The 26,809-nt window shown below is 40.8% G+C and overlaps 1 protein-coding gene across 1 annotated transcript in view; it reads left to right on the top strand.

Annotated features, from left to right (window-relative positions):
* SI (sucrase-isomaltase) overlaps positions 1-26,809 on the top strand; it is a 439,774-nt gene that overhangs the window by 36,899 nt on the left and 376,066 nt on the right. Inside the window, exons 2-4 of the mRNA XM_075340661.1 lie at positions 18,930-19,050; positions 19,495-19,577; positions 25,334-25,451. Of these exons, the coding sequence (XP_075196776.1) occupies positions 18,930-19,050; positions 19,495-19,577; positions 25,334-25,451 (322 nt within the window). The remainder of the gene's footprint in view (positions 1-18,929; positions 19,051-19,494; positions 19,578-25,333; positions 25,452-26,809) is intronic.

Here is a 26,809-nt window from a genome sequence, read left to right on the forward strand (position 1 = left end):
CACCATAGTGGAGTTTGGAATGTGACTGTTTGAGGTTGTAGTCAGGTGTCTTTCATACTGATAACACGTTCAAGCAGGTGACATTACTACAAATAGTGAGTGGAGGACAGAGGAGAATCTTATAGAAGAAGTTACAGGTCTGTAAGAGCCAGAAATATTGCATGTTGTTAGGTGACTAAATACTTATTTTCCAAAATGATTTGCAAAACAAATCTTGCAAAGTCACTCAAAGTGATTTTCTGGATCTGTTTTCTCCTTATATCTCCCATAGTTGTGGGCCACCTATGATGTCATCTTTTAAAGTGGGATAACTTGCACAATTGGTGGCTGACTAAATACTTTTTTCCCACTGTGTATATATATATATATATATATATATATATATATATATATATATATATATATATATATATATATATAAATATAAATATATATATATATATATATATATATATATATATATATATATATATATATATATATATATATATATATATGTATATATATATATATATATATATATACAGTTAGGTCCAGAAATATTTGGACAGTGACACAATTTTCGCGAGTTGGGCTCTGCATGCCACCACATTGGATTTGAAATGAAATCTCTACAACAGAATTCAAGTGCAGATTGTAACGTTTAATTTGAAGGTTTGAACAAAAATATCTGATAGAAATTGTAGGAATTGTACACATTTCTTTACAAACACTCCACATTTTAAGAGGTCAAAAGTAATTGGACAAATAAACCAAACCCAAATAAATTATTTTTATTTTCAATATTTTGTTGCGAATCCTTTAGAGGCAATCACTGCCTTAAGTCTAGAACCCATGGACATCACAAAATGCTGGGTTTCCTCCTTCTTAATGCTTTGCCAGGCCTTTACAGCCGCATCCTTCAGGTCTTGCTTGTTTGTGGGTCTTTCCGTCTTAAGTCTGTATTTGAGCAAGTGAAATGCATGCTCAATTGGGTTAAGATCTGGTGATTGACTTGGCCATTGCAGAATGTTCCACTTTTTTGCACTCATGAACTCCTGGGTAGCTTTGGCTGTATGTTGGGGTCATTGTCCATCTGTACTATGAAGCACCGTCCGATCAACTTTGCGGCATTTGGCTGAATCTGGGCTGAAAGTATATCCCGGTACACTTCAGAATTCATCCGGCTACTCTTGTGTGCTGTTATGTCATCAATAAACACAAGTGACCCAGTGCCATTGAAAGCCATGCATGCCCATGCCATCACATTGCCTCCACCATGTTTTACAGAGGATGTGGTGTGCCTTGGATCATGTGCCGTTCCCTTTCTTCTCCAAACTTTTTTCTTCCCATCATTCTGGTACAGGTTGATCTTTGTCTCATCTGTCCATAGAATACCTTTCCAGAACTGAGCTGGCTTCATGAGGTGTTTTTCAGCAAATTTAACTCTGGCCTGTCTATTTTTGGAATTGATGAATGGTTTGCATCTAGATGTGAACCCTTTGTATTTACTTTCATGGAGTCTTCTCTTTACTGTTGACTTAGAGACAGATACACCTACTTCACTGAGAGTGTTCTGGACTTCAGTTGATGTTGTGAACGGGTTCTTCTTCACCAAAGAAAGTATGTGGCGATCATCCACCACTGTTGTCATCCGTGGACGCCCAGGCCTTTTTGAGTTCCCAAGCTCACCAGTCAATTCCTTTTTTCTCAGAATGTACCCGACTGTTGATTTTGCCACTCCAAGCATGTCTGCTATCTCTCTGATGGATTTTTTCTTTTTTTTCAGCCTCAGGATGTTCTGCTTCACCTCAATTGAGAGTTCCTTAGACCGCATGTTGTCTGGTCACAGCAACAGCTTCCAAATGCAAAACCACACACCTGTAATCAACCCCAGACCTTTTAACTACTTCATTGATTACAAGTTAACGAGGGAGACGCCTTCAGAGTTAATTGCAGCCCTTAGAGTCCCTTGTCCAATTACTTTTGGTCCCTTGAAAAAGAGGAGGCTATGCATTACAGAGCTATGATTCCTAAACCCTTTCTCCGATTTGGATGTGAAAACTCTCATATTGCAGCTGGGAGTGTGCACTTTCAGCCCATATTATATATATAATTGTATTTCTGAACATGTTTTTGTAAACAGCTAAAATAACAAAACTTGTGTCACTGTCCAAATATTTCTGGACCTAACTGTATTTATATATATAGTACAGACCAAAAGTTTGGACACACCTTCTCATTCAAAGAGTTTTCTTTATTTTCAGGACTCTGAAAATTGTAGATTCACTTTTAAGGCATCAAAACTATGAATTAAAACACGTGGAATGAAATACTTAAAAACGTGTGAAACAACTGAAAATATGTCTTATATTCTAGGTTCTTCAAAGTAGCCACCTTTTGCTTTCATTACTACTTTGCACACTCTTGGCATTCTCTTGATGAGCTTCAGGAGGTAGTCACCAGAAATGGTTTTCCAACAGTCTTGAAGGAGTTCCCAGAGATGCTTAGCACTTGTTGGCCCTTTTGCCTTCACTCTGCGGTTCAGATCACTCCAAACCATCTCGATTGAGTTCAGGTCTGGAGACTGTGGAAACCAGGTCATCTGGCGTAGCACCCCATCACTTTCCTTCTTAGTCAAATAGCCCTTACACAGCCTGGAGGTGTGTTTGGGGTAATTGCCCTGTTGAAAAATTAATGATAGTCCAACTAAAGGCAAACTGGATGGAATAGCATGCCACTGCAAGATGCTGAGGTAGACATGCTGGTTCTGTATGCCTTCAATTTTGAATAAATCCCCAACAGTGTCACCCGCAAAGCACCTTCACACATCACACCTCCTCCTCCATGCTTCACGGTGGGAACCAGCCATGTAGAGTCCATCCGTTCACATTTTCTACAAAGGCACGGTGGTTGGATCCAAAGATCTCAGATTTGGACTCATCAGACCACAGCACAGATTTCCACTGGTCTAATGTCCATTCCTTGTGTTCTTAAGCCCAAACAAGTCTCTTCTGCTGTTGACTGTCCTTAGCAGTGGTTTCCTAGCAGCTATTTTACCATGAAGGCCTGCTGCACAAAGTCTCCTCTTAACAGTTGTTCTAGAGATGAGAAGGTGTGTCCAAACATTTGGTCTGTACTGTATATATATATATATATATATATATATATATATATATATAGATGAATATATATAAAATATCCAATAGAGCTATACATGCATATATAATACATTGATACTCTATAAATCTTTATGTACACCTGAAGTTTAGCCTGTCTTTTATTGTACGTATTGCGTATTACCAGCTGGAACTAGCACTGGGTTTTAACCTTATTTATTACTTGTTTTGTCTTGACTTGAGTTGACGAACCAAGTCGGTTCTGAGAAAAGGGTCACCAGCTCCAACTTCCATCTTCATTTACCAAGCAATAAGAGATGTGTTCGCAACACAATAATTTTCACAGAAGATATAATTGAGTTCCACTCATGCTGTGGACATTTAGGTAAATTAAATATCTGTCATCCAGCTCTTTTCTTATCTTTGGGACAAAGTGCATTACACTTGTAGTTATCCAGAGACATAATGAATAGAAAAAAGTATATGTGCCAACAAATTTGCTTACACACAGTGCTACTGTGACAAATTACATAGTTCGGTAAATGTTCATTTAAAATGTAATTACCTGTGACGACCCTATCAGAATATATTAATTGTAAGTTTATTGCAGAATTGAAGTCTACAACTTGTTGTAGGGCAGATATTATTAAAGGAGCTTTCTAACTGGAGACTTTTTATGCTATTGAGATACATGCATTAATATCAATGATGTGGTGATCTTACCAGAATATCTATATTATAAATTAATTGCAGTCTGCAAAATGTAGGGCACTTATTAGTAAAGAGGCTTTCTAAGCAGAGGAGACCATTTAGAGTTTGGCATTGATATTAATAGTGCCGTGGCAATAGAGATAAGCTGTCTATTGGAATGAGTCTGGATGAATCATTCACTTGATTACTCCTCGGTACCTTTGTACAGACATTGACCTGTCAATAACTTTGTGTTTTAATAGTTTAAGTGACTATAATTTGTAATAATCTTAGTAATTACTCATGACTTTCAAAGCTTAGGTGCTTTACAACATAGGATATTTACCTGTTGACAGCGTGTCACTTTTCCTTTATCTCTTGTGTTTTGTTAGAACCAAAACTGATTATTGCTATTAATGCTGATATACTACAGAGATACAAGTAATCTTCTGTAATGATTCACTTAGTTTAGAAATTAAAGTTCTTAATCTTTAGTACTGTAGCGGTGGTTAAATTTTGCTTATTATAGGCTCTTAGCTTCCGTCTACAGTATACTGTAACTCACCTATGAACAATGTGACCATATAATCTCACTCAGAATTATGAGTTCATTATATAAATCCACGAAGACTCTATGTGCCACTGTGCATGCTTAGTGCCCAATAGTTTGTCATTCTTCTAAAACTTATAGCTAAAGGTAGATCTTGACTGAGGAAACTGAATGTTATATAGTAGACTAAAGGTCACTTTACACGCAACGACATCGCTAACGAGATGTCGTTGGGGTCACGGAATTCGTGACACACATCCGGCCTTGTTAGCGATGTCGTTGCGTATGACACGTACGAGCGACAGCTAATGATCAAATATTGTTGCTGCTTTTGGATGCAGGTTGTTCATCATTCATGAGGCAGCACACATCGCTACGTGTGACACCCCAGGAACGACGAACAGCACCATACCTGTGTCCTCTGGCAACGAGGTGGGCGTGTCTGTCACGCGGCTGCTCTCCGCCCCTCCGCTTCTATTGCACGCTTGCCATGTGACGTCGCTGTGACGCCGCATGAACCGCCCCCTTAGAAAAGAGGCTGTTCGCCGTCCACAGCGATGTCGCAGAGAAGGTAAGTCCGTGTGACGGGGCCAAGCGATATTGTGCGCCACGGGCAGCGATTTGCCTGTGACGCACAAATGACTGGGGCGGGTGCGATCGGCAGCACCATCGCTAGTGATGTCGCTGAACATAAAGTGGCCTTTAGGGGCATTGTACACTTTTACAACATTAGTAATTTTTCTAAATAATCTAAATCTTTGTCAACATTCATGATTACAAATATTATAAAATCCAGAGTTGGTAATCTACCTAGTAGTAGATAATTATATACAACTAGGTAGATTGGAATGTCTTCATAGTTACAGAATACAGAAGTGCTGAAAGACAAAATGGCACAATATAGGGTTTTATCCAAGGGTGATAGATAAACAATATGGAAATCCTCACCTGAGCGGGTTGTGATTCTGTCACAACTACCTTTAGCATTCAGAGATCGGCTGCTGCAGTCCCCATGTGCCTTAGCCTAGTATATGTGGAGAAGAATGGCTTAACACTACGCTAGTGTCTTAAGGAAGAAACCAGTTAATGAAAGTGATCTTTAGTACGCCATTCAGAAAATAAATCTCCTTCTTCAGATATATCTGGGATTTTCTCTGAAGAAGGAGATTTATTCTCTGAAATGCATAATAAAGATCACTTTCATCAACTGGTTTCTTCCTTAACACAGAAGCGCGGTGTTAACCCCTTCTCCTCCACATCTACAATGATAGCTACAGAAAAAGAACAAATACTATGGAGTTTGGTTATGCAGTAATGAGTTAAGATCATGATGGTCAGCTCAGTCTTTTCTTACTTATACAGTACGTAACTGTTAATTCGTCTTAGAGCTCCTGTGCTATCTACAAGAGAGCCAGCCACAGACATCTCCACTGGCAGTGTAATCAAGGGATTGCTACAAAATCGAAAATTACCAACCGGCATTCCTCAAGAATCAGTTGGCTGGTGCCACCATGCACATTAAATTGTCAACCAAACCCATCAATATCTCCAATATTAGTTTCATGCAGAGTGAAGCACACAATGGCTATCAGGCCAAATCTGGCCCCTTGGCTTTCCAATGTAGTCCAAGGACCAAGACAGCAAAATGCCCTAAAGCAGTACTTGGTGGTTGCCCTTCCCCGATTTCATCTCTTGTCTCAATTTCACTGGTGTCTGCATCAATCGGATGGGCCTCTTTATTATATGGGCTCAGTGATTAGCACTGCAGTCTTGCAGCACTGGGGTCCTGGGTTCAAATCTCACCAAGGACAACATCTGCAAAGAGTTTGTATGTTCTTCCTGTGTTTGCATGGGTTACCTTTGGATACTCGGATTTCCTCCCACATGCCAAAAAAACCCATACTAATAGGGAATTTAGATTGTGAGCCCCAATGGGGACAGTGTTGCACAATTTTTAAAACTTAACATTGTCAAAATAGAATTCATTATCTCTTCTCCTCCTCACTCAACCCCCAAACAGACCTATCCATCAAAGTTGATGGTTGCTAACTCTCCCCAGTCGCACGTGCTCTCTGCCTTGGGGGTAACTATCAACTCTGTTCTTTCCTTCAAGCCACATATCCAAGCCCTCTTCACCTTCTGCCAACTCCAACGCCAAAATATTTCTAGATTCATACATTCCTTAACCAAGAAGCAGCAAAAATACTAGTACATGCCCTCATTATCTCCTGTCAGGACTACTGCAACCCTCTGCTCTGTTGCCTCCCTTGTAACAATCTTGCACCTCTACAATCTGTTCTAAACTTTGCTTCCCGACTAATCCACATGTTCCCCCGCTACTCCCCAACCTCTCCTCTCTTACAATCCCTTCTCTGGCTTCCCATTGCCCACTGACTCCAGTTCAAAATCTTAACCATGACATACAAAGCCATCCACAACCTGTCTCCTCCATACATCTGTAACCTAATCTTCTAGTACTTATCTGCACATAACCTCTGATCCTCACAACATCTCCTTCTCTATTCCCCTTTTATCTCCTCCTCCCACAATCGAATCCAAGATTTCTCCTGTACATTCCCCATACTCTGGACCTTTATGCCCCAACATATCAGACTCTCACCTACCTTGGGAAGCTTCAAAAGAAACCTGAAGGCCCACCTCTTTCAACAAGCCTACAACTTGCAGTAACCCTCAGTCCACTATAACGCCACTTGACCATCTCTGCACTAAACTACTTTACCCTCACCCATCCCTTGTAGACTTTGAGCCCTTGCGGGCAGTTCCTCTCTCCTTCTGTACCAGTCTGTGCCTTGTATTGTTCATAATTATTGTACTTGTCCGTAGTAAGTATACCTTTCTTCCATGTACAGCGCTATGGAGTAAATGGTGCTATAATAATAAATAATAATATTCACTTGTACTATACAGAGCAGTGCATCTCCTATGAATGCCTTTTATCGCTGGTTTTCACTGAAGACCCCAACTGTCATGTCAACCCATCAATGCCCTGCGTGGAATAATATGCCCCCTTTAAAAGTGCATTAAATGCTCCTGACAGTGATTCACAATGGCATTTAACAAGCTAACAGCTCTTCTCGTGGCTGTTAGAAACAGATGATTGCTGGAGTCCTCATCAAAGTCAGGGACACAAGATATGTGTAGGTTATTTGTCATGAAGGAATTATATATCATGGATGCCCTACAATAACAATATAGTGTTCCACACAGATGAAAATGAAGAATGCTACATTAGCAGTCCTTACAGGGGAGCTATTACCTGCCATAAATAAGTATTTTTTCTTTGATATATTATAAATGTTGCTGTAGACCTAAAATTTACATTGTTTATATCTTGCTCCTTTACCTCTCAGTTTGTAATATATGGCCCCCTATTACTTGCTTATAAAAACTGGTTATGGCCCTCAAGAAAATTTCTATACAGAAGAGTTTATAGCCATGTCTACTTTGCTAAAATGTCTGGATGGGCAGACAAGAAAAAGTTGGCCATATCTCAAGAATGGAAAGGCACGGGAAGAAAAGAAAAACTACTCCAGATTCTGCGTACTCCAAACAGTGCTATTCAGATCAGTTGGAAAAACTATACAAATCTGGCAAGGGATGATCCTCTAGAAAAGTGTATTCCCATTCTGCAGTGATATACCATTTAACTTGGCACAGTAGCACATCCAAAATTAATGGTTTGGTCATGATGGCTATTAAAGAAATATAAAAGAGAAATAAAGAATAGTGCTCCAGGGGATCAGAGAGAGATGTAATGCATCTGTGAGCTACTGTACTGACCGCCTACTACCATACTAGCAGTATGGAGCTGAAGACAAGAAAAAAATGAAAAAAGGACAGATAATTTTAGGCACTGCCTACAGGAGCAAGGTAAAAGAAAGTAATTTTAATGGGCACTATGCGTTATTGGGGTGGACGGTCCCCTTCTTCAGGTGCTTGGATTACACAGATCACTGGCAGAAGTTTTAGCCGGAACTTACAAAATTACGTCCATAAAGGAGATAATTTATGAACCACAATTAGTAATAATGATCACATGCATAAATTCCATAAAATAGAGGATACATGAACAACAAGTTGAGTCATAAAAAGGATAAAAAAAGAAGAAAAATTTTTAGGAGAAGAAAAAGATTGAAAAATATAATTTTTTAATACAACAAAAATATATGTTTATAAAGATATCAACCACTGAGGACTCTAAGTTCTTAAACAATTTATTTTATACAAGCAAACATTCAAATTAAAGTAAATAATATAGAGTAAAAATATATGCATCTATAAAAATATCAATTAAATCCTCATGTGATTTTAATGTACATTAATGCATCCATATTTATATGCGGATTTTGTTTAAGGAGGGTTTTCTGAAATTAAAAAAAATATATACACAAATGTAAATCTAAAAAAATATAACATGCACAGGAAATATTTAGTTGTTAATATGCCATGCTTGTGAGGTTAAAGTAATTCCTTTTAAAGTGCTCCAATTGCCAATAATTTTCTGGATCAAAATGATTCTTATATAAATATTGCCCGCAAGGAGGTTGTTGTAACTTTGTAAAGCATGTTTCACACGTTAGTGAAAAACACAGACGTTTTTCACTGACGTGTTAAAAACGCATATGTCCCTCCATGTGCCATGATTCACGGCACACATGGGTTGTCCATGTGCAATCCGTGATACGTGATCCGTGATCCATCATTCGTGATAGCACATGGTGATAAACTCACCTGTCCCCGCTCCTGCTGTCCGTGGTGCTGAACTCTTCTGCTCTGCTGTGTTTCTCCCTCGCTGCAGCTACTTCCGGGCCATGGTGTCATGCATAAAAAAATATGCATGACAGTATCTAGCCGGGTCTGAAGCAGCAGCCAGCAGAGGTCGGAGACAGCATCGCTGGAGAAGGCGAGTATAAAATGCTTTTTATTTTCAATGTCCGTGTTTTTCTGGTATGTGTTTCATGGATTACACCATAGTGTGGTCCGTGAGACATCAGTGATGCCAGTAAAAAACAGACATGTCTCTGTGCGGACCACACGGACACGCGTGTACGCCGCACAGAGACATGGTCAGTGAAAAATAACAGATGTGTGAGCAGACCCATTGATTATAATGGGTCTGCATATGTCCGTGATTCTGGTACGTATAAAAACTAGTACATACGTACCAGAATCACTGACGTGTGAAACAGGCTTAACACGTAGTGCCTATAAAAAATTACTTTCTGTTAACTTTTTCCTGTGTGCAGGCCCTATATTTATCAGTCCTTTTTTTCATTTTTTTTCTTTTATGACATCAAATGGAGCATGGACCCAACAATAAATCACTTTATGTGAATCATAACCTCCCTGGAATGACCTTGCAATCGAAAAATTATCTATTACCGTTTTATAATGCATTTAAGAGGTTTTTTATCATTAGATAGCTGCATTTTATTGCTGCCCGCAATTTAAATGGTCATATTATTTATAATAATTTTGTGTAGGCAAAATCTAGATATTTTTATTTTCTTTTCAGTATTTAAATTAAAAGCCTTAAAAGTAATGTATATTATTGTGCCAATTAGATTACGTAAATGATTGTGTAGTTTATTTCAGCATAGACAGTGAATTAGGTTGATTTTTCTATGAGTACTTTTATTTTGCCATCTAGGAAGCTTTTAAACCAATGTAAGATGCAATTACTGCACGAAGGTATTGATCTGGAAAGCAGAGATTAGTTTTAATGAATTTTGTTGCTGGTGTACAGTTAGACAGTAATGGTGCCATGTTGTACTTTACACAAGATTGAGCAGTTGGCTATGCAAGGCTCTGCACTGTTTGTCAGCCATGGCATGTTTCCTAAGTTTAGTAAGCATCCTGTGTCTCCGAGGATTAAGCTAGAGATGAACAGCTGGTATACTTATCCTTGTAAATCACATACTAAAAAGATGAGATTTACATGCTAGAACATTAATACAGATGCTAAAAATAAACATATTTCAAAGTTGATGGGACGGTCAGAGTCAAATGTCACATTTTGAGCTGGAAGTTACAATGTCAAGAAACGCAGATGTGAAAACCATATATAATCAATGTATATGGTGATTTAGCGCTATAGTTCTGCGATCCCGAGCTTATTTTATCTTCACTCAGAACTTTTAAGAGAATTACAGAAGATATTCCTTCCAGCTGAGGGATCATTGTACACTGCTAGTTTAGATGTTGAGACATGAGTAGATGGCACTTTGAACCTGTGGCAATGGCAGTGATATAATGATTCTGATAAAGAGATTTACATCTTCTACAGTGTTTCTGATTAAATGAATGGGTTAGGCTAGTTTCACACTTGCGTTGTGCGGCATCTGTCACATTGCATTGTGTGATGGATTTAACGGATGCGTTGTATATAGTGGCATAACTGATGCGACGGATCCTGCAAAACAACAGAATCTGTTGTAGCCTTTTTTCAGCAATTTACTCAACTGAGCATGCGCAGTTGTTTAAAAATGGATCCGTCACAGGAATCCGTCAATTGACAGATTCCGATGGATTCCGCCACCATAGGCTTCCATTATAAAAATGACGGACGCCGACGGAATCCAGCACATTGCTTTCTTTTTACGCTCTGGGAAGCGCAGAAAAATGCTACATGCTGAGTTCTTTCCATCCGGCGGATGCAAAGCAGCGTCAGCCGGCGGATACAAATCAAGGCCATCCATCGCAATGCGTCATCAATACAAGTCAATGGGAAACAGCGCACATCCGTTAATGGATTGCACTGTTACACAAAGCAGTGGATTGCTACGGCTGCCAAACAACGCAAGTGTGAAAGTACTCTTATAATGTATTTAACAGCTGTAGTAGGGTTCCATATATATTTCTAGGAAGTTCCCTTTTATACGTGCAGTAAAAGAAGATGTCTCATGTCTATCCACTGCTTTCTTCACTGATTGCTAAAATGAAATGGAATCAACATTAAAAGAGCACAATGCCATGAAAGCCTGCTTTCCTTTTTCTAACTTCTAACTAGTTCTCCAACAAAAATTGGAAAGCCACACAATGCCAAAATGGTGCTTTTGTGCGATCGCCATTTAATTTTATTGATCCCTTAGAATTAAAGCAGGTGATGTACTGTAATCAATGCCTTCATTTTCTTCACAGTTCAGTTTCAATAGTGTTTCATATTTATTGTCATTATTTTGATGTGCAAAATAATCTGTATTGTTCTGCTATGCTCTCCTGTAGAGCTGGTATATGTTGCTTATTAGTGCAGAGCATTTTGTATTGTTTCACAGAACTGAGTTTCACGCTGGTCCTGGGAGGTGCTCTCGCAGTTGCTTCTCATTCTCGGTGTTTGATTTTATTCATTAGGGAATGTGTTAGCTCAGGACGACACCAGTCGTACTTCCTATTTACAGTATATAAATGGGAGAAACAAGGGAGTGGTAGTCAAGGTCAAACACAGGACCAACTAGTCATAAATAACATCAAACACTGCTTTTTTGCAAAAATATGACAAATATTTATTAAGTTGAATAAATAGCAAAAAAGTGACATAAAAAGGTAGACAAATACATTGCACAAAGATCAGGCTCAACAAAGAGATGTCACTGAAAAAACCAGGGGTCCACCACCCATCAAGGGAGCAGTATCACAAAGATAGCAAAAGGAGATATGGTCTGATTAACCTCCGGACAGTAGGTAAGTGATAACTCCAATGTCTCAAAAGGTGCACACATAGTCCAGTAAGCACTCAGGGAGACAATATCCATAAGGAGTCCAGTGACCGGAGGATCAGGTCATAAATCATACGCCAGTCATATCGCAGACAGGTAACAATCATAATATATACAAAGTTAAATTAGTCCCTGTACTGCACTCACCCATGATGACAAAAGTGGAACCCGAGTAAACGTGCCCCGACGCGCACGTTTCGATGTCTTCCTCGGGGGGCCGTGGTCATATGATTTATGACCTGATCCTCCGGTCACTGGACTCCTTATGGATATTGTCTCTCTGAGTGCTTACTGGACTATGTGTGCACCTTTTGAGACATTGGAGTTATCACTTACCTACTGTCCAGAGGTTAATCAGACCATATCTCCTTTTGCTATCTTTGTGATACTGCTCCCTTGATGGGTGGTGGACCCCTGGTTTTTTCAGTGACATCTCTTTGTTGAGCCTGATCTTTGTGCAATGTATTTGTCTACCTTTTTATGTCACTTTTTTGCTATTTATTCAACTTAATAAATATTTGTCATATTTTTGCAAAAAAGCAGTGTTTGATGTTATTTATGACTAGTTGGTCCTGTTTTTGACCTTGACTACCACTCCCTTGTTTCTCCCATTTATATATTGATTTTAGGGTGTAGTCTGCATTGAATGCAATATTTTATGTCACATCTTGCCCTCCTCTCCTAACAACTATTTACAGTAGTGCTGTTGGCTCCCGGGGTGCTCAGTGTTCACATGTTAGTCTCTCAACTCTTGACTGCAGTTTACCAATCTCTGCCTGTTCTCCCCTGTTTCTTTCATGATTTCTTGGCTTCTGACCTTGGACTTCCTCCTGGCCATGTCTCCGCCTGGTCCCTGTTTTTTGTATGTACTCTCCTGGAACCTTCGGCTTGTATCTTTACATCTTCTCTGTCTTCCCCCCATGTACTGTCGTGACCTCCTGGTTTATGATCTTGACTACCTCTATATTTCCTGAATACAAGTAGTGTCTAGCGCCACCTTGTAGCAAGCATTAACAGTCACATTAAATCGAAGAAAAACCCAATACTGTGCGTGTGTATATACTATATATATATATATATATATACATATATATATATATATATAAAAAGTATATATAATTTATATAATGATGTACAGTATATAATATATATACATATAAGCTGCAGGATAGCCTGGTTTGTAAGCAGCATTACAGAGTTATGGTCTAATCTTTATCTGTCAAGATTTTCTTGTCGGTAGAAAGCTAGAAAATACTACTTAGTACTTTTTTTATTCTTATTGCAAATAACAGTATAATATTATATTTCAGATTATGACTACCTGGGTTTTCATGTATTCTAACATACTAATGGATGATATACAGTTCTCAGTAATGGACTTGTATGGGTTTCGGTATTACTTAGCTCAAATTTTTCATAAATTAAAGATTTTAATTCTTCTCTATAATATTCATTTAAATATTAAAAAGTGGAAGTCTGGTTGTGCAGATCTAACATAACTGCCAACAGCCGATCTCTGCCAATGTTGCTGGCAATGCAGACAACAAAGTGTTGTTCAGCGCCAGGCACCACATTTTGTTAACATGGGACCATATAGTAACAGAATCAGCAAAAATGATGTAAAACATACTGTTTTTTCATTATATTGTGATCCAAAGCTTTAATTAAAGTATGATATTATTTGGCTAGGTTGATCTTGGTGTTGGCAATATTTATAAAATACAGACAGTTGCCAAAAACATCACATAGAGGAGTATACTAATCTTAATATGTGTATACTGTGATTCAGTGTACCTTGATTTTACATTTAAATTGGTCTATTAATTTTCTCAGTATCTGATATGAGAGGCGTGCACTAATCTAGTTATGTTTAAATATGCACTTGAACCTTGTGTAACCCCCACATCACTCCATTATAGATTGTAAGCTCTTACGGTCAGGGTTGTTTTTATTTTTGCTTTAATTATTGTATCTTCTATAATGGTAACTTATGTGTGTTTCTATATGAACCATTGAATTGTAAAGTGTTGCAGAATATGTTGGCTCTATAGCAATAATAATTGTTATTAATATTATGTATATACAGTGATTATAATACCCTGGTTTAGTATTTGTTCTATTTCCTGTTATTCAGAAAACATATACAGTACAGTACATTGGATCTTTGGTAATTGAGAGGTTTGCTAGTAGTGTCCATAAACAGCCGATATAAGGTTCTTCAGGGCCATGTGACAAGGAGTAAAGAAACCAGTTACCATTCATTTTAGTGCTCCAAACTCTGCATCAAGGCAGGGACTAAGGGGTACTTTGCACGCTGCAACATCGCTAGCCGATGCTTGCGATGCCGAGCGCAATAGTACCCGCCCCCCTCGCACATGCAACATCTTGTGATAGCTGCCGTAGTGAACATTATCGCTACGACAGCTTCACATGCACTTACCTGCCCTGCAACGTCGCTCTGGCCGGCGACCCACCTCCTTCCTAAGGGGACGGGTCGTGCAGCGTCACAGCGACGTTACACGGCAGGCGGCCAATAGAAGTGGAGGGGCAGAGATGAGCGAGGCGTAAACATCCCGCCCACCTCCTTCCTTCCGCATAGCCGGTGGAGGCAGGTAAGGAGATGTTCCTCGCTCCTGCGGCTTCACACATAGCGATGTGTGCTGTCGCAGGAACGAGGAACAACATGGTATCTCCTATTGGTGAGAAATTATGAAAATGACAGACACTACACAGATCACTGATTTACGACGCTTTTATCGTTTATCATCTAGGCTTTACACGTTGCGACGTCATTACCGGTGCCGGATGTGCGTCACTTTCGATTTGACCATGACGATATCACAGTAGCGATGTTGCAACGTGCAAAGTACCCCTAAGATCAGAATACATTGGGTTGTTTAACCCCTTCAGGGCTAATGATGACGTATATTTACGTCATCATCTGTATCCCTGACATGGATGCGGGCTCACTAACTGAGCCAACATTTTTCTCTGCACAAAAGTTGAAAATCACCCCCCTTGGCCCAATAAAAAAACAATTATGAAAAAAACATATTTTGCATCACCGAGTTCACAAATCTGCATTCTATCAAATTATAAAAGAAATTAATCTCATCAGCAAATGACGTAGGAAGAAAAAAATAATAGGACTTAACTTTTTTGGGTCTCCACAACATTGAAATAAAAGGCAATCAAAACATTATCCAGTATGTACCAAAAAATAGTATCAGTAAAAATATTAGCTTTGACACTCTACATCTGAATACGTTGCATTAACCCCAGTTAGAGCCATTTAGAGACTGCAAATTGCTCTCTGTGGGGTTCCTGCTCACATCATGCAGTGAAGCAAACGTATGCATTATAGTCTTTGCTTCAATGATGAAACATCGAAACACCTGCTATACTTGACCAAGGCCCACGAGTACCCAAGAACCCCGATGCTCGATCTGGTAATGAGCAGTGCTGAGCACGCTACCCAATCACTAGTATCTATCAGAAACCCCCATTACTAACCCAGTAATATAAAAACACACACACAGTATAATATTTTATTGTAATAAAGACTCCTCCACAGTCTCCCTACTTCACAAATTTATTATCAAAAATGTTCCCACAAAGCTACCTCATAGTCCACAATACAAAAATGCAGCTACAATAACTATGTATAGCAATAAAGTACAGCTATTCAAAGGTGTCAGGTAGTGATTACAATGCTCATCAGAGCCACTGGCTTAATGCTGCGCTCAGTTGTTGTTGATGAGAGTTGATGTTGTCACTACCCAATGCCTTTCAATAGCTGTGCTTTATTGCTATACATAATCGCTGGAGCTGCATTCGTGGAATATGGACTACAACAGAGGAGCTTCGTGGGAACATTTTTGATAATAAATTAGTGATTTAGGAATAGTGTGGGGGAGTCTTTATTCAAATAAACTTTTTCTAAATTTGCACCTTTTTTCTTTTCACTTACTGGGTTAGTAATGAAGGTGCCTGATAGATACCTCTCCATTACTAATCTCTGAGCTTAATGTCATTTGACATTAAACAGCCCAACATGAATCTCGCAAAAATATTACCCAAAAGGCCACCCCTCACCAGGGCAATCAAGAATCCAGTTCAGGCAAAGCGCCAGAATTGGCACATCTAATGGCTGCCCTAATTCTGTGGCAGCTGTGGGCTGCTATTTTTAAGCTGGGAAGGGCCACATAAGCATGATAATATCAGACTGCAGCTGTCTTTTTTTACCTTTTCTGCTTATCAAAAATAGAGAGACCCATGTCATGGTTAAAATATTTATTATGGTAAACAAGGCTAAAAGCATGCTTTAGTACCTCATGAAAGGCGCTAAAGGGTGCAAGTGTACAAAGCCTGCTCTAATCTAAGCTCTCTGTCCTATATCATCTCTCCCTGAACTGCTTCCAGATGAGAGTGTGCCAGGTTTCTTATAAGATCCAATGACTCAATGCGGCCTGCCACTCACAGTAATGCTAGTAGGCAACATGGTTATGGCATTACTGTGTATGGAAGGCAATCCCTGCATGTTTATTGGCTGTCTAACTGCTGCAAAACATACAGGGCAGGGGCTCAAGCACCCGCAATACTCAATTGAGTAATGAGTGTCTTTAGCACCCCGCTGCTTGATTTTGTATCAAGCAGTACTTATTATCACATAAAGAAAAAGACATAGTAACAAAGTAAATTCAATTCAATATTCAGAAATGAGACTCTTGCAGATCCAATTAAAGATAATCGAGCATGTTAATATCCGACATGACCAATCTTTTTCTCAATGTTTGCTGTCAAGAAGATCCCATGCACACATTTGATTAATAATCTGTCCAAGAAAAAAATTGTTGAATTATTGGCTTAAGTTTGAAATTTAAGGGTGAGAGATAAAAAGTGGATAATCTTTGGTGCTATAGACTATGGAGTTACATCAATTGTCTTAAGTCAACATTAATATGTAGTGATGAGCATTACTGTTAGGTGAAGAGGTTATCAATATTAAAAAAGTAAGTTTCATGCTGTCAGTACGGTAATTATATTGTGATTCTCTTAACTGTGACCTGGCCCCTGCTGTGAAATCTCTGATCATTGCACACTGTTCTGGTTCATTTTTTGGTCGTTGGGCTCCCGCAGGGCAGCATCCATTGGTGAGTTTGACCCCTTACCCAACGACCTCTTTCGCGTCTCATGTAGGCGTGTATATTTGTTGTTTTCCGCGCCCTCTCTGTTCCCATTGGTGATCGCTACTGCATTGGATTGGCCGCTTCTATCCTCTGTTCTGGCTTGTAGATCGCAGTACATTTCAGAGGGCTGAATTCCCTTGTCCCATGCCGCGTGTAGCAGCAGATCGTAATACAGTCCATTCTACATCGGGACTGTAGGATGGACAAGGATGGAGAAGGATGGAAGCGCTATTATGTTACCTTCTCTAAAGGCAAGGCCACCCAGTCACAACGCAGTTACGACCACCAATCAGAGCAGAGGGGGCGCGGAAAAGGCAATGTAGATGCACGCCTATGTTACTAATCAAGATTTGAATCTTGCTATGTGACAGGGTCCCAGCGACCGCGGTGTCGTTGCTGCGTCGTTGGGAAGCTCTGACTGTTTGACAGTTCACTAGCGACCCTGTAGCGACGTACCAGCGATCCTGACCAGGTCGTATCATGGTCTGAATCGCTGGTACGTCATTTAGTGTGATGGTACCCTAAATCCAGCAGATTTAATAATCAGTTGTTTGAAGTGGTGATGACAGCCATATGTAAGGTCTTTTTACTAATGAGTATAGAGACCTGAGACAGCTAAATTGTATAGTGACCGTATTAAGGTAAGGAGGCTCATACCATGCAGAAGTGCAGAGGACCCGAGCTGCACTACACACCATATAAAGCTGACTTGTCTACAAACATTGTTACATCTAGCACTAAAGGGTGCTTTATACGCTGCAACATTACAAGCGATAGCTAGCAATGTCGTGCGCGATAGCACCTGCCCTCATCATTCATGCGACCTTTGGTGATCGCTGCCGTAGCGAACATTATCGCTACGGCAGCAGCGTCACACGCACATGCCTTTTCTGCGACGTCGCTGTGACCGCCGAACAATCCCTCCTTCAAAGGGGAGGTGCATTCGGCGTCACAGCGACGTCACTGCGGCGTCACTTAGCGGCCGCCGAATAGCAGAGGATGGGCGGAGATGAGCGGCCAGAACATGCCTCCCACCTCCTTCCTTTCTCATTGCCAGTTGACGCAGGTAAGGAGATGTTTGACGTTCCTACATAGCGATGTGTAATGCCGCAGGAACGATGAACAACATCGTACCTGCAGCAGCAACGATATTTTGAAAAGGAGCGATGTGTCATCGATCAAAGATTTTTGACGCTTTTGCGATCATTGCTCGTCGCTCCTTGGTCACACGCTGCGATGTCACCAACGGCGCTGGATGTGCATCACTAACGACGTGACCCCGATGATATATCATTCGCGATGTTGCCGCGTGTAAAGCACCCTTAAGTCTGCAATTAGCTGGTAGGTCATGATACTGGGTGTGGGACCATAACTTTTCTGATATTTATGACCCATCCTTATATTTACTTGGTAGACAACCCAATAAATATCCACAATAGTTGCAATAGGAATATATGTATAAGTAAACAACAAATATAATAAATGCAATTAAAGAAATTCAATTTTTTTTCATAACGTTGTACAATCTTTTTGCATTTAAAAATGTTAAAGATCAGAAACCACTATTACTAATAAGCAGTAAAATTGTTACTATTTAATGTATAATTCAGACTAAAAAAACTTGTGAATAAAGTTTATAATAATTTATTTTTCTTTTCCTTTACAGATGGGGAAAAAAAAGAAATTTAGTTCTTTGGAGATGATTCTCATCCTGCTTTTTATTATAATGACAATAATATCAGTTGTCTTTGTTGTACTTTTTGCAACAGGACAACCAGGACTCAAAGGTAAAAAAAAAAAAAAAATTATTTACACGGACAATCCTTGACATTGTATAATAAGGAAGCGTGATGAGTCTGTCTTCCCTTTCAGCTAATGCAAAACAAGCAGATACATTGAATATATTTATCTTAACCTATGGCTTCAGCTTGTTTGCATAATTATTTTTCCCAGATGTAGATTTACATGATAATTTTTAATCATCTCAGTTCCCCAATGCTATGTTTGTGGTTCAAATAAGGTAGCGAAACTCTCTCTGTTTCAGTTTATTGATGTGATTAAGTAAATAAATTAGTAGCTCGGAGGATAGATAAAAACCTTATCTACCGATACATTTGGCTTCAAAACTGTAACCTTTTTGAAGGGAGAATTCTTCTGAAGCTTAAAAACTTGTACATCTAAGTTAAAAATGATTTAATGGTTCCTGTTTTTAAAAATGTTTTGCTTTTTAGACCCTCCCCTGTTTACAGCTGAATGTCTACCAACACTTAACAAAGACAGAATAGACTGTCTTCCAGACCAACTAGCTTCTGAGGTGAGAATCCACAACTAATGTTTAAGAACTATTTATATAAAGCTATAATAATAATAATGAGGGAGTGCCATGGGGATTCAATTGCATTTTGCACACAGTTCCCTAGTTTTTTGTAATGTAGGGACTCCAAATGTTACCAATTGATTAGTGATGAGCGAGTGTTACTATTCGTTACTTGCACAGATAGTACGGTATTCGGGTTACTGGTCACATTGCGGATTTTTGTGTACTTGCCTCGCTATATTTGGATGTCCCACCCAACTGATTTGCAATGACTAAACAAGCTGGACTTCTTCACCAATCACAGTACTGCCGCAGCAATCTTTGTTGTGGTATTACTGTGATTGGCTGGCCGCGCTTCATACATAACAGAGGCGCAGGTGCAGCCGCGGGTGGGGAGCGTAGCAGAGGGGAGAGAGAGAGAAAGAGAGAGCGAGAGAGAGGCTCTACTCATTCAGTTTCATCACTTTCCCATCCATTTCAGTTTTTTCCTCACACCCCCAGACCTTTTTGTTGGGTCCAACAGAACATTACTCGCATTTTCCATTAACTTGCATAGCACTCGCAATTTGGGACGAATACGCAAGAATTGCAAAGTACTCACTACGAGTATAGCGATTACGAATATGACGGTACTCACTCATCTCTACAATTGATGTCTTTTATGGTGGCACCATATTGTGGGCATAATCTTCCCTGGAGGCAAAGTTTCATTACAGAGCATCTTAAAACAATTTTTTTTTACCAGTCATAGATTCTGAAAAGAATGAGAATTGTTAGAATGAGATGGCACTTCTAATATTTAAGTGCTTATATGTTTTATTGCAAAGGTAATTTAAACAATTTGTTGTGGCTTAGGAAAAGCCTTATAAAAATGATTGCAGCAGGGAAGCTAGGCTGACACATTATGGGCTGGGTATATAGCAACCTATTTCCCTGTGCAAATTGTGTTTAATAGAGCTCTACTTAGGTCAAAAGATCCAAATATATTGATTGAATTGCTGGCAAAAAAACATGATATAGGCATCTAAATTAATGTGTAATAGATGGGCAAATCTCTGCATTATATTGTGTCGTGTCCTGTGATCAATACTATTGCCTGACATTCCTACCCGGCACCTGTGCCAGATTCCTGCACTGTGTCCAGGAACTCTGAAGCCCCAGTGACTGTTCTACCCGTCCCCTGTGGGACGCAGTCCCTGCTATGCTAGTGCTCCGGCTACCGTGCACCCAGGCCTTTGGTGGGGTGCACGGCCCAGTGGATCCACCACCCAGACCTAACAATACGGAACGGAAACAAATGCCACATGGATGCACCCGTGAAAAAAACGGACCGTTTTTTGCAAACCGCAAAAACGGATCGGTCATGTGAATGTAGCCTTATTCTGATCTGCCGTTTATAAACAGTAGGCAGAAATAAGTGAATAGAGCCCCCAAGCGTCAGAAAATCTCCGGGGTTTCAGGGGTAGCTGAGACCCTGGAGATCATGGTTCAGGCCGGTTTGTCCGGTCCCCACTCACGAGATCACCAGTATACACCGTATACCGGTGATCACGTTACAGTAAATGACAGCGCCGGTAAAAAATTATTTATCTCCCATCTGGCATGAACAAACATGTCAGATGGGAGATAAATCTCCTCCCCGGTCCCCCGGTGTCGCCAAAGTCCCCTCCCGACCCCCTCCCGGAAAATCCTAGATGGCCGCGCACACAGCAGCGCGCCGGCCGCATTCACCCTACTCCTCTGATTTCTGTCGCATGTACCATGACACATGCGACAGAGAACTCCTCCCCAGGCCCTGCCAGGTCACCCCCTATAACCCCATCAGTGTTCCCCGGTGTCCCACGGTACCTGTGAAGCGTTGATCCCCAGCGGCCCCCTCCTTCACAATAGACGCTGCCGCATGCACAGAGCGGCTGTCAGCTCAAGTTCCTTTGTTCAGACACAGTGAGTGGTGGTAACTATGCATCTGTAAGCTACTGCAATGCCCTGCTCATGAGGTAAGAAACATAGTTGATCAGGAGAGCTATATACTACATTTCCAAATGGAGGGATTTGATTTTATAGTTGCCCTGCTGAACGACTACCAAACATGAGAGTCCGTTATCGCCACAAGAAAACATGTCTAAATAGCGAGCTCTGTTGTTTGATTCATTCAGCTGGATAACTGGACTTAAAGGGGTATTCCATCTCCAAGATCCTATCCCAAATATATAGTAGGTGGAATAGCAATAATATCAGCAAATACTAATATTTGGAAATGTAGAATAGTTCTCCTGATTAGGCATGCCCTTACCTCATGAGCAGGGCATTGCAGCTTTGGTAGCAACAGTTACGACATGGACTCTGCTGCTGTGGACCCGGGGAGAGTGGGTGCAGATTCATTGCACCCACACTCCTCACATGGAGGGTCTGCACTCCTAGAAAATGGGGGATACGTTCCCTGAGCATGTCCCCCCATATTCTAGATGGTCCAGAGTCATCGTGGGACCCCTTTATTTTTTTTCCTTACAATAAATTGGTGAAAGAGGGAATGTTTTGGGGAGTATTTTTTCAAATACATTTTTTTTCGTCTATTTGTTTTGTTAGTACTGACAGTTTGTGATGTCGGGTATCTGATAGATGCCATGACATCACAAACTGCTGGGCTTGATGTCAGGTGACTTTACAGCTAGTATCAACCCCATTTATTACCTCGTTTGCCACTGCACCAGGCCACGGGATGAGTTGGGGTGAAGCGCCAGGATTGGCGCATCTAGTGGATGCGCCAATTCTGGGGCGCCTGCGGCCTGCTATTTTTAGGCTGTGAAGGGCCAATAACTATGGACCTTCCCACCCTGAGAATACCAGACCACAGCTGTCCGCTTTACCTTGGCTGGTGATCCAATTTGGGGGGGACTCTACTTTGTTTTTGCAATTATTATTATTTATAAAATAATTATAAAAAAGAGCCTGGGGTGACCTCCACATTGGATCCCCAACCACGGTAAAGCTGCTAGCTGTGGTTTTCAGCCTACAGTCTTCTGCTCTACCCTAGCTGGCTATCAAAAATGGGGAGACCCCACGTCATTTTTTTTAAACTATTTTTTTAAATAAAAAAAAAATTAATGGGCTTCCCTGTATTTTGATTGCCAGCCAAGGTAACGCCAGGCAGATGGGGGTGGCAACCCGTAGCTGTCTGCTTTATCTGCTCTGAGAATCAAAAATATCGCGGAGTGCTATGTCATTTTTGTAATGATTTATTTTTACAGCACTGTCATGTCAGGCAATCAAAATATAGGGAAGCCCTTTTTTTTTTTTTAGTTATTTAAATAAATAATTAAAAAAAATATATATGGGCTCCCGCTGAATTTTTTGTGTTGCTAGCTAAGGGTAATCCAAGCAGCTACTGGCTGCTAATCCCTACTGCTTGGTGTTACCTTCACTGGCAATGGAAAATCCAGGGAAGCATTTTTTTGCCAAAAAACTAAAAAAAAAATGACGTGGGTTTCGCCATATTTTGGTATGGTAGCCAGGTACAGCAGGCAGGTACTGCTGCCCCCAACCCCCAGCTGCCTATTTGTACCCGGCTGTGAACTAAAAATATAGGGAAGCCCTTTTTTTAATTATTTCATGAATTTCATGAAATAATTAAAAAAAAAACCAACGTGGGCTTTGCCCCATTTTTGTGTACAGCCGGGTACAACTAGGCAGCTGGGGATTGGATCCGCAGCACAGGTTAGCCCGCGGTTTCTGGGCCCCTCTGCTGCGAATTGCAGTCCGCAGCCGCCCCAGAAAATGGCGCTCTCATAGAATCGCCATCTTCTAGCGCTGTATCCAACTCTTCCAGCAGCCCTGAAGCCGGGTGGCTTGCTGGGTAATAATGAGTTAATACTAGCTATTTTTTACTAGCTAGTATTATGCCAGAGATTCTTAATGTCAGGCACGTTTGACCCAGCCATTAAGAATCTCCAATAAAGGGTTAAAATAAAACACCACACAGAGAAAAAATACTTTAATAGAAATAAATACACAGACACATTTAGAGACTCCATCTTTATTATCCCCTGTCAGCCTTTCCACGATCCATGGTCTTCTGTCTTCTTTCTCCTTCAACACATGCAGCTCTGTCTGCTCCATCACACAGCACAGCTGCATGGGGGAAGACGCTGTGCTCCATGCAGAAATCACTCTGTGAGAGTGACCACAGGCTCCCGGCTCTAAGCTGTGGCACGGGTTGCAATAGCAATGGTGCTACGATCACGTGATTCTGGTGCCGCTGCGTGCTGGTAGCGGGACGTCACCGCTACCAAGCGCGTTGCTATGGCAACGGTGATCTCTGTTATTGACTGGCTGTGTCACCTGTCAGGAGCCGACTTCTGCGGACGCTGGTAACCATGGTAAACATCGGGTAACCAAGAAGCCCTTTCCTTGGTTACCCGATGTTTACCTTCATTACCAGCGTCCACCGCTGTCACGTTGTCAGTGCCGTCTCCCTGCTCCTTGCACACATAGCCAGACTACACATCGGGTAAAATTAACCTGATGTGTACTCTGGCTAGGAGTGCAGGGAGCCAGCGCTAAGCGGTGTGCGCTGGTAACCAAGGTAAATATCGGGTTGGTTACCCGATATTTACCTTAGTTACCAAGCGCAGCATCGCTTCCACGCGTGCTGCTGGCTGAGGGCTGGTCCCTGGTTGCTGGTGAGATCTGCCTGTGTGACAGCTCACGAGCAACCCGTTTAGCGACGCTCCAGCGATCCCTGCCAGGTCAGGTTGCTGGTGGGATTGCTGGAGCGTAACAGAGAGATGCAATGACAGGTCCTAGCATGTTGGCATCATAGTCATGTGACCAGTCTGGTCACATGGCTATTTTGACGTCACGATAGGTCCTGCATCACTGCTGTCGGTGCTGGTTACCGGGAACATTCAGCGATCATCGGATGGAATAGTGGCAGGAGACAGAGTGCAGGACGGATCACGGGGACAGGTAAGTGTTATGGCAATGTTTATTAACTGTATGTGTACATTTATAATGTGTTTTTATGTGTTTGTGATTGCCTCCCATTGTTTCCTATGGGGTTCGAGTGGTTCGCCGAACCGGTTCGCCAAACCGAACTCGAACCAGACCTCAGTTCGGCGAACCGAATTCGAGCCGAACCACGGCCGGTTCGCTCATCTCTAGTGAACAGTTTGAGAGAGTGTGTGACTGATAACACCAAATTTAACATAACTAATCCCCATTCACACTTAAGACCTTGTATCACTTATGAGTCACATGAAAATGGGGAGAGAAAATGTCAAATTGGGAACAAATTGGCCATTTTCAATTAGGGGTGTACTCACTTTTTTGCCAGCAGCTTTGACATTAACTACTGTGTGTTGAGGTATTTAGAAGGCATGCAAAATTTACACAGTTATACAAGCTCTACACTGACTACTTTGCATTGTATCAACGGGTCATATCTTCAGTGTTATCTCATGAAAACATATAGTAGAATAATTACAGAAATGTGAGGGGTGTACTACTCCCTTTTGTGATATACTGAAGACAGACAGATAGATAGATAGATAGATAGATAGATAGATAGATAGGTGAATGGTATGAAATGGTTGGAATTGCCTGCACTTTAAGAAAATAAACCAATAAATATAAGTAAAGGCATTTCAAGGATTGGTTAGATTTATGTAAAGATATGATTTACAGTATATAGTCTAGAAACTTGTCTTTCTATGGTTTAACCATTTACTAGATACTCTGTGTCTTTGTCATAATAGGCTGTCTGCAAAGAGCGAGGTTGTTGCTGGAGCCCTTACAGTGAGACATCTGTCCCTTGGTGTTTCTTTTCAAAAAACCATGGATACACGGTTGTTCGTTCACAGTCAACAAGTTCAGGTTATTATTTTTTATTTACAAGAACCAAAACCTTTGGAGCCTTATGTTTCTTCATACAAACACTCCATCACAAAACTCAGACACAAAACTGAGATTAAAGAATCTAAGACAAATTCCATTACATGACCAATGCTGCAGAATGTTACAGTATTATACAGTACTATAGTGGTTGACTAATAGAGTAGCCATAACTATTTGCCGAAATCCACCAATGACTTATATCCTCTCAGCAGCATTTTAACCTTCCTTCAATTGATCAAAGAAAAAAGGTCACATGCATTTTATCATCCAAACTACTCAATGAGCCCCATACAGTAAATTAAACAATTTATTTTACTATAGTGTAATAAAATGCTGCCCTAAACATCAACCTTTTCTTATATCAATAAAATGCTACCGAGGTCGTACACGTATTGGTATTAGGACTGGGTGTTCCAGGCATATTAAATATATGTGATATTTATGGGCCAGTATTGAACCCTGTATCCATCTAGTTTATTGGCAGTGCCAATTTATGGATGTACACCACATGTGGCATGATGTGTGCATCAGTCGAGCTTCAATTGTTAGCATGCATAATCTTAAACAATGGTTATGTTAGTATGTAGGTCCACTATACTGAGTGATTGTGTGACTTTGAGAAGGAATAGGACTTAAAAAGCAGTCTGCATGAGTATGAAACAAACCAGATGGTCAATCAGGAGGATAAAGGTGGGATGGAAGCCTAAAAAATTAAAAAAGATGTGACAATTACCATTTATTTCAACATGTCTTGTGCATTATCTAAAAAGGTATAACACATTTACGGGATATGATTCTGACTACCTTAGCTCGGGTGAGTGTTAAGCGGGCTTTACACACAACGACATCGCTAACAAGATGTCGTTGGGGTCACGGAATTTGTGATGCACATCCGGCATCGTTAGCGACGTCATTGCGTGTGAAACGTACGATCAAAAATACTCACCTTATCGTTGATCGTTGTCCGGTAATTCTAATCACGATTATCGTTGCTGCTTTTGCATGCAGGTTGTTCGTCGTTCCTGAGGCAGCACACATCGCTACGTGTGACACCCCAGGAATGAGGAACAACAGCTTACCTGCGTCCTCCGGCAACGAGGTGGGCGTGTCTTTCCTTCGGCTGCTCTCTGCCCCTCCGCTTCTATTGGCCGTCTGCCGTGTGACGTCGCTGTGACGCCGCACAAACCATCCCCTCAGAAAGGAGATGGTTCGCTGGCCACAGCGACGTCGCAGGAAAGGTAAGTCCGTGTGATGGAGCCTAACGATATTGTGTGCCACAGGCAGCGATTTGTCCACGACGCACAACCGACGGGGGCGGGTGCGATCGGCAGCGACAT

This window comes from Anomaloglossus baeobatrachus, chromosome 3 (genome assembly GCF_048569485.1).
Source record: "Anomaloglossus baeobatrachus isolate aAnoBae1 chromosome 3, aAnoBae1.hap1, whole genome shotgun sequence".
In the NCBI taxonomy this organism is placed as follows: domain Eukaryota; kingdom Metazoa; phylum Chordata; class Amphibia; order Anura; family Aromobatidae; genus Anomaloglossus; species Anomaloglossus baeobatrachus.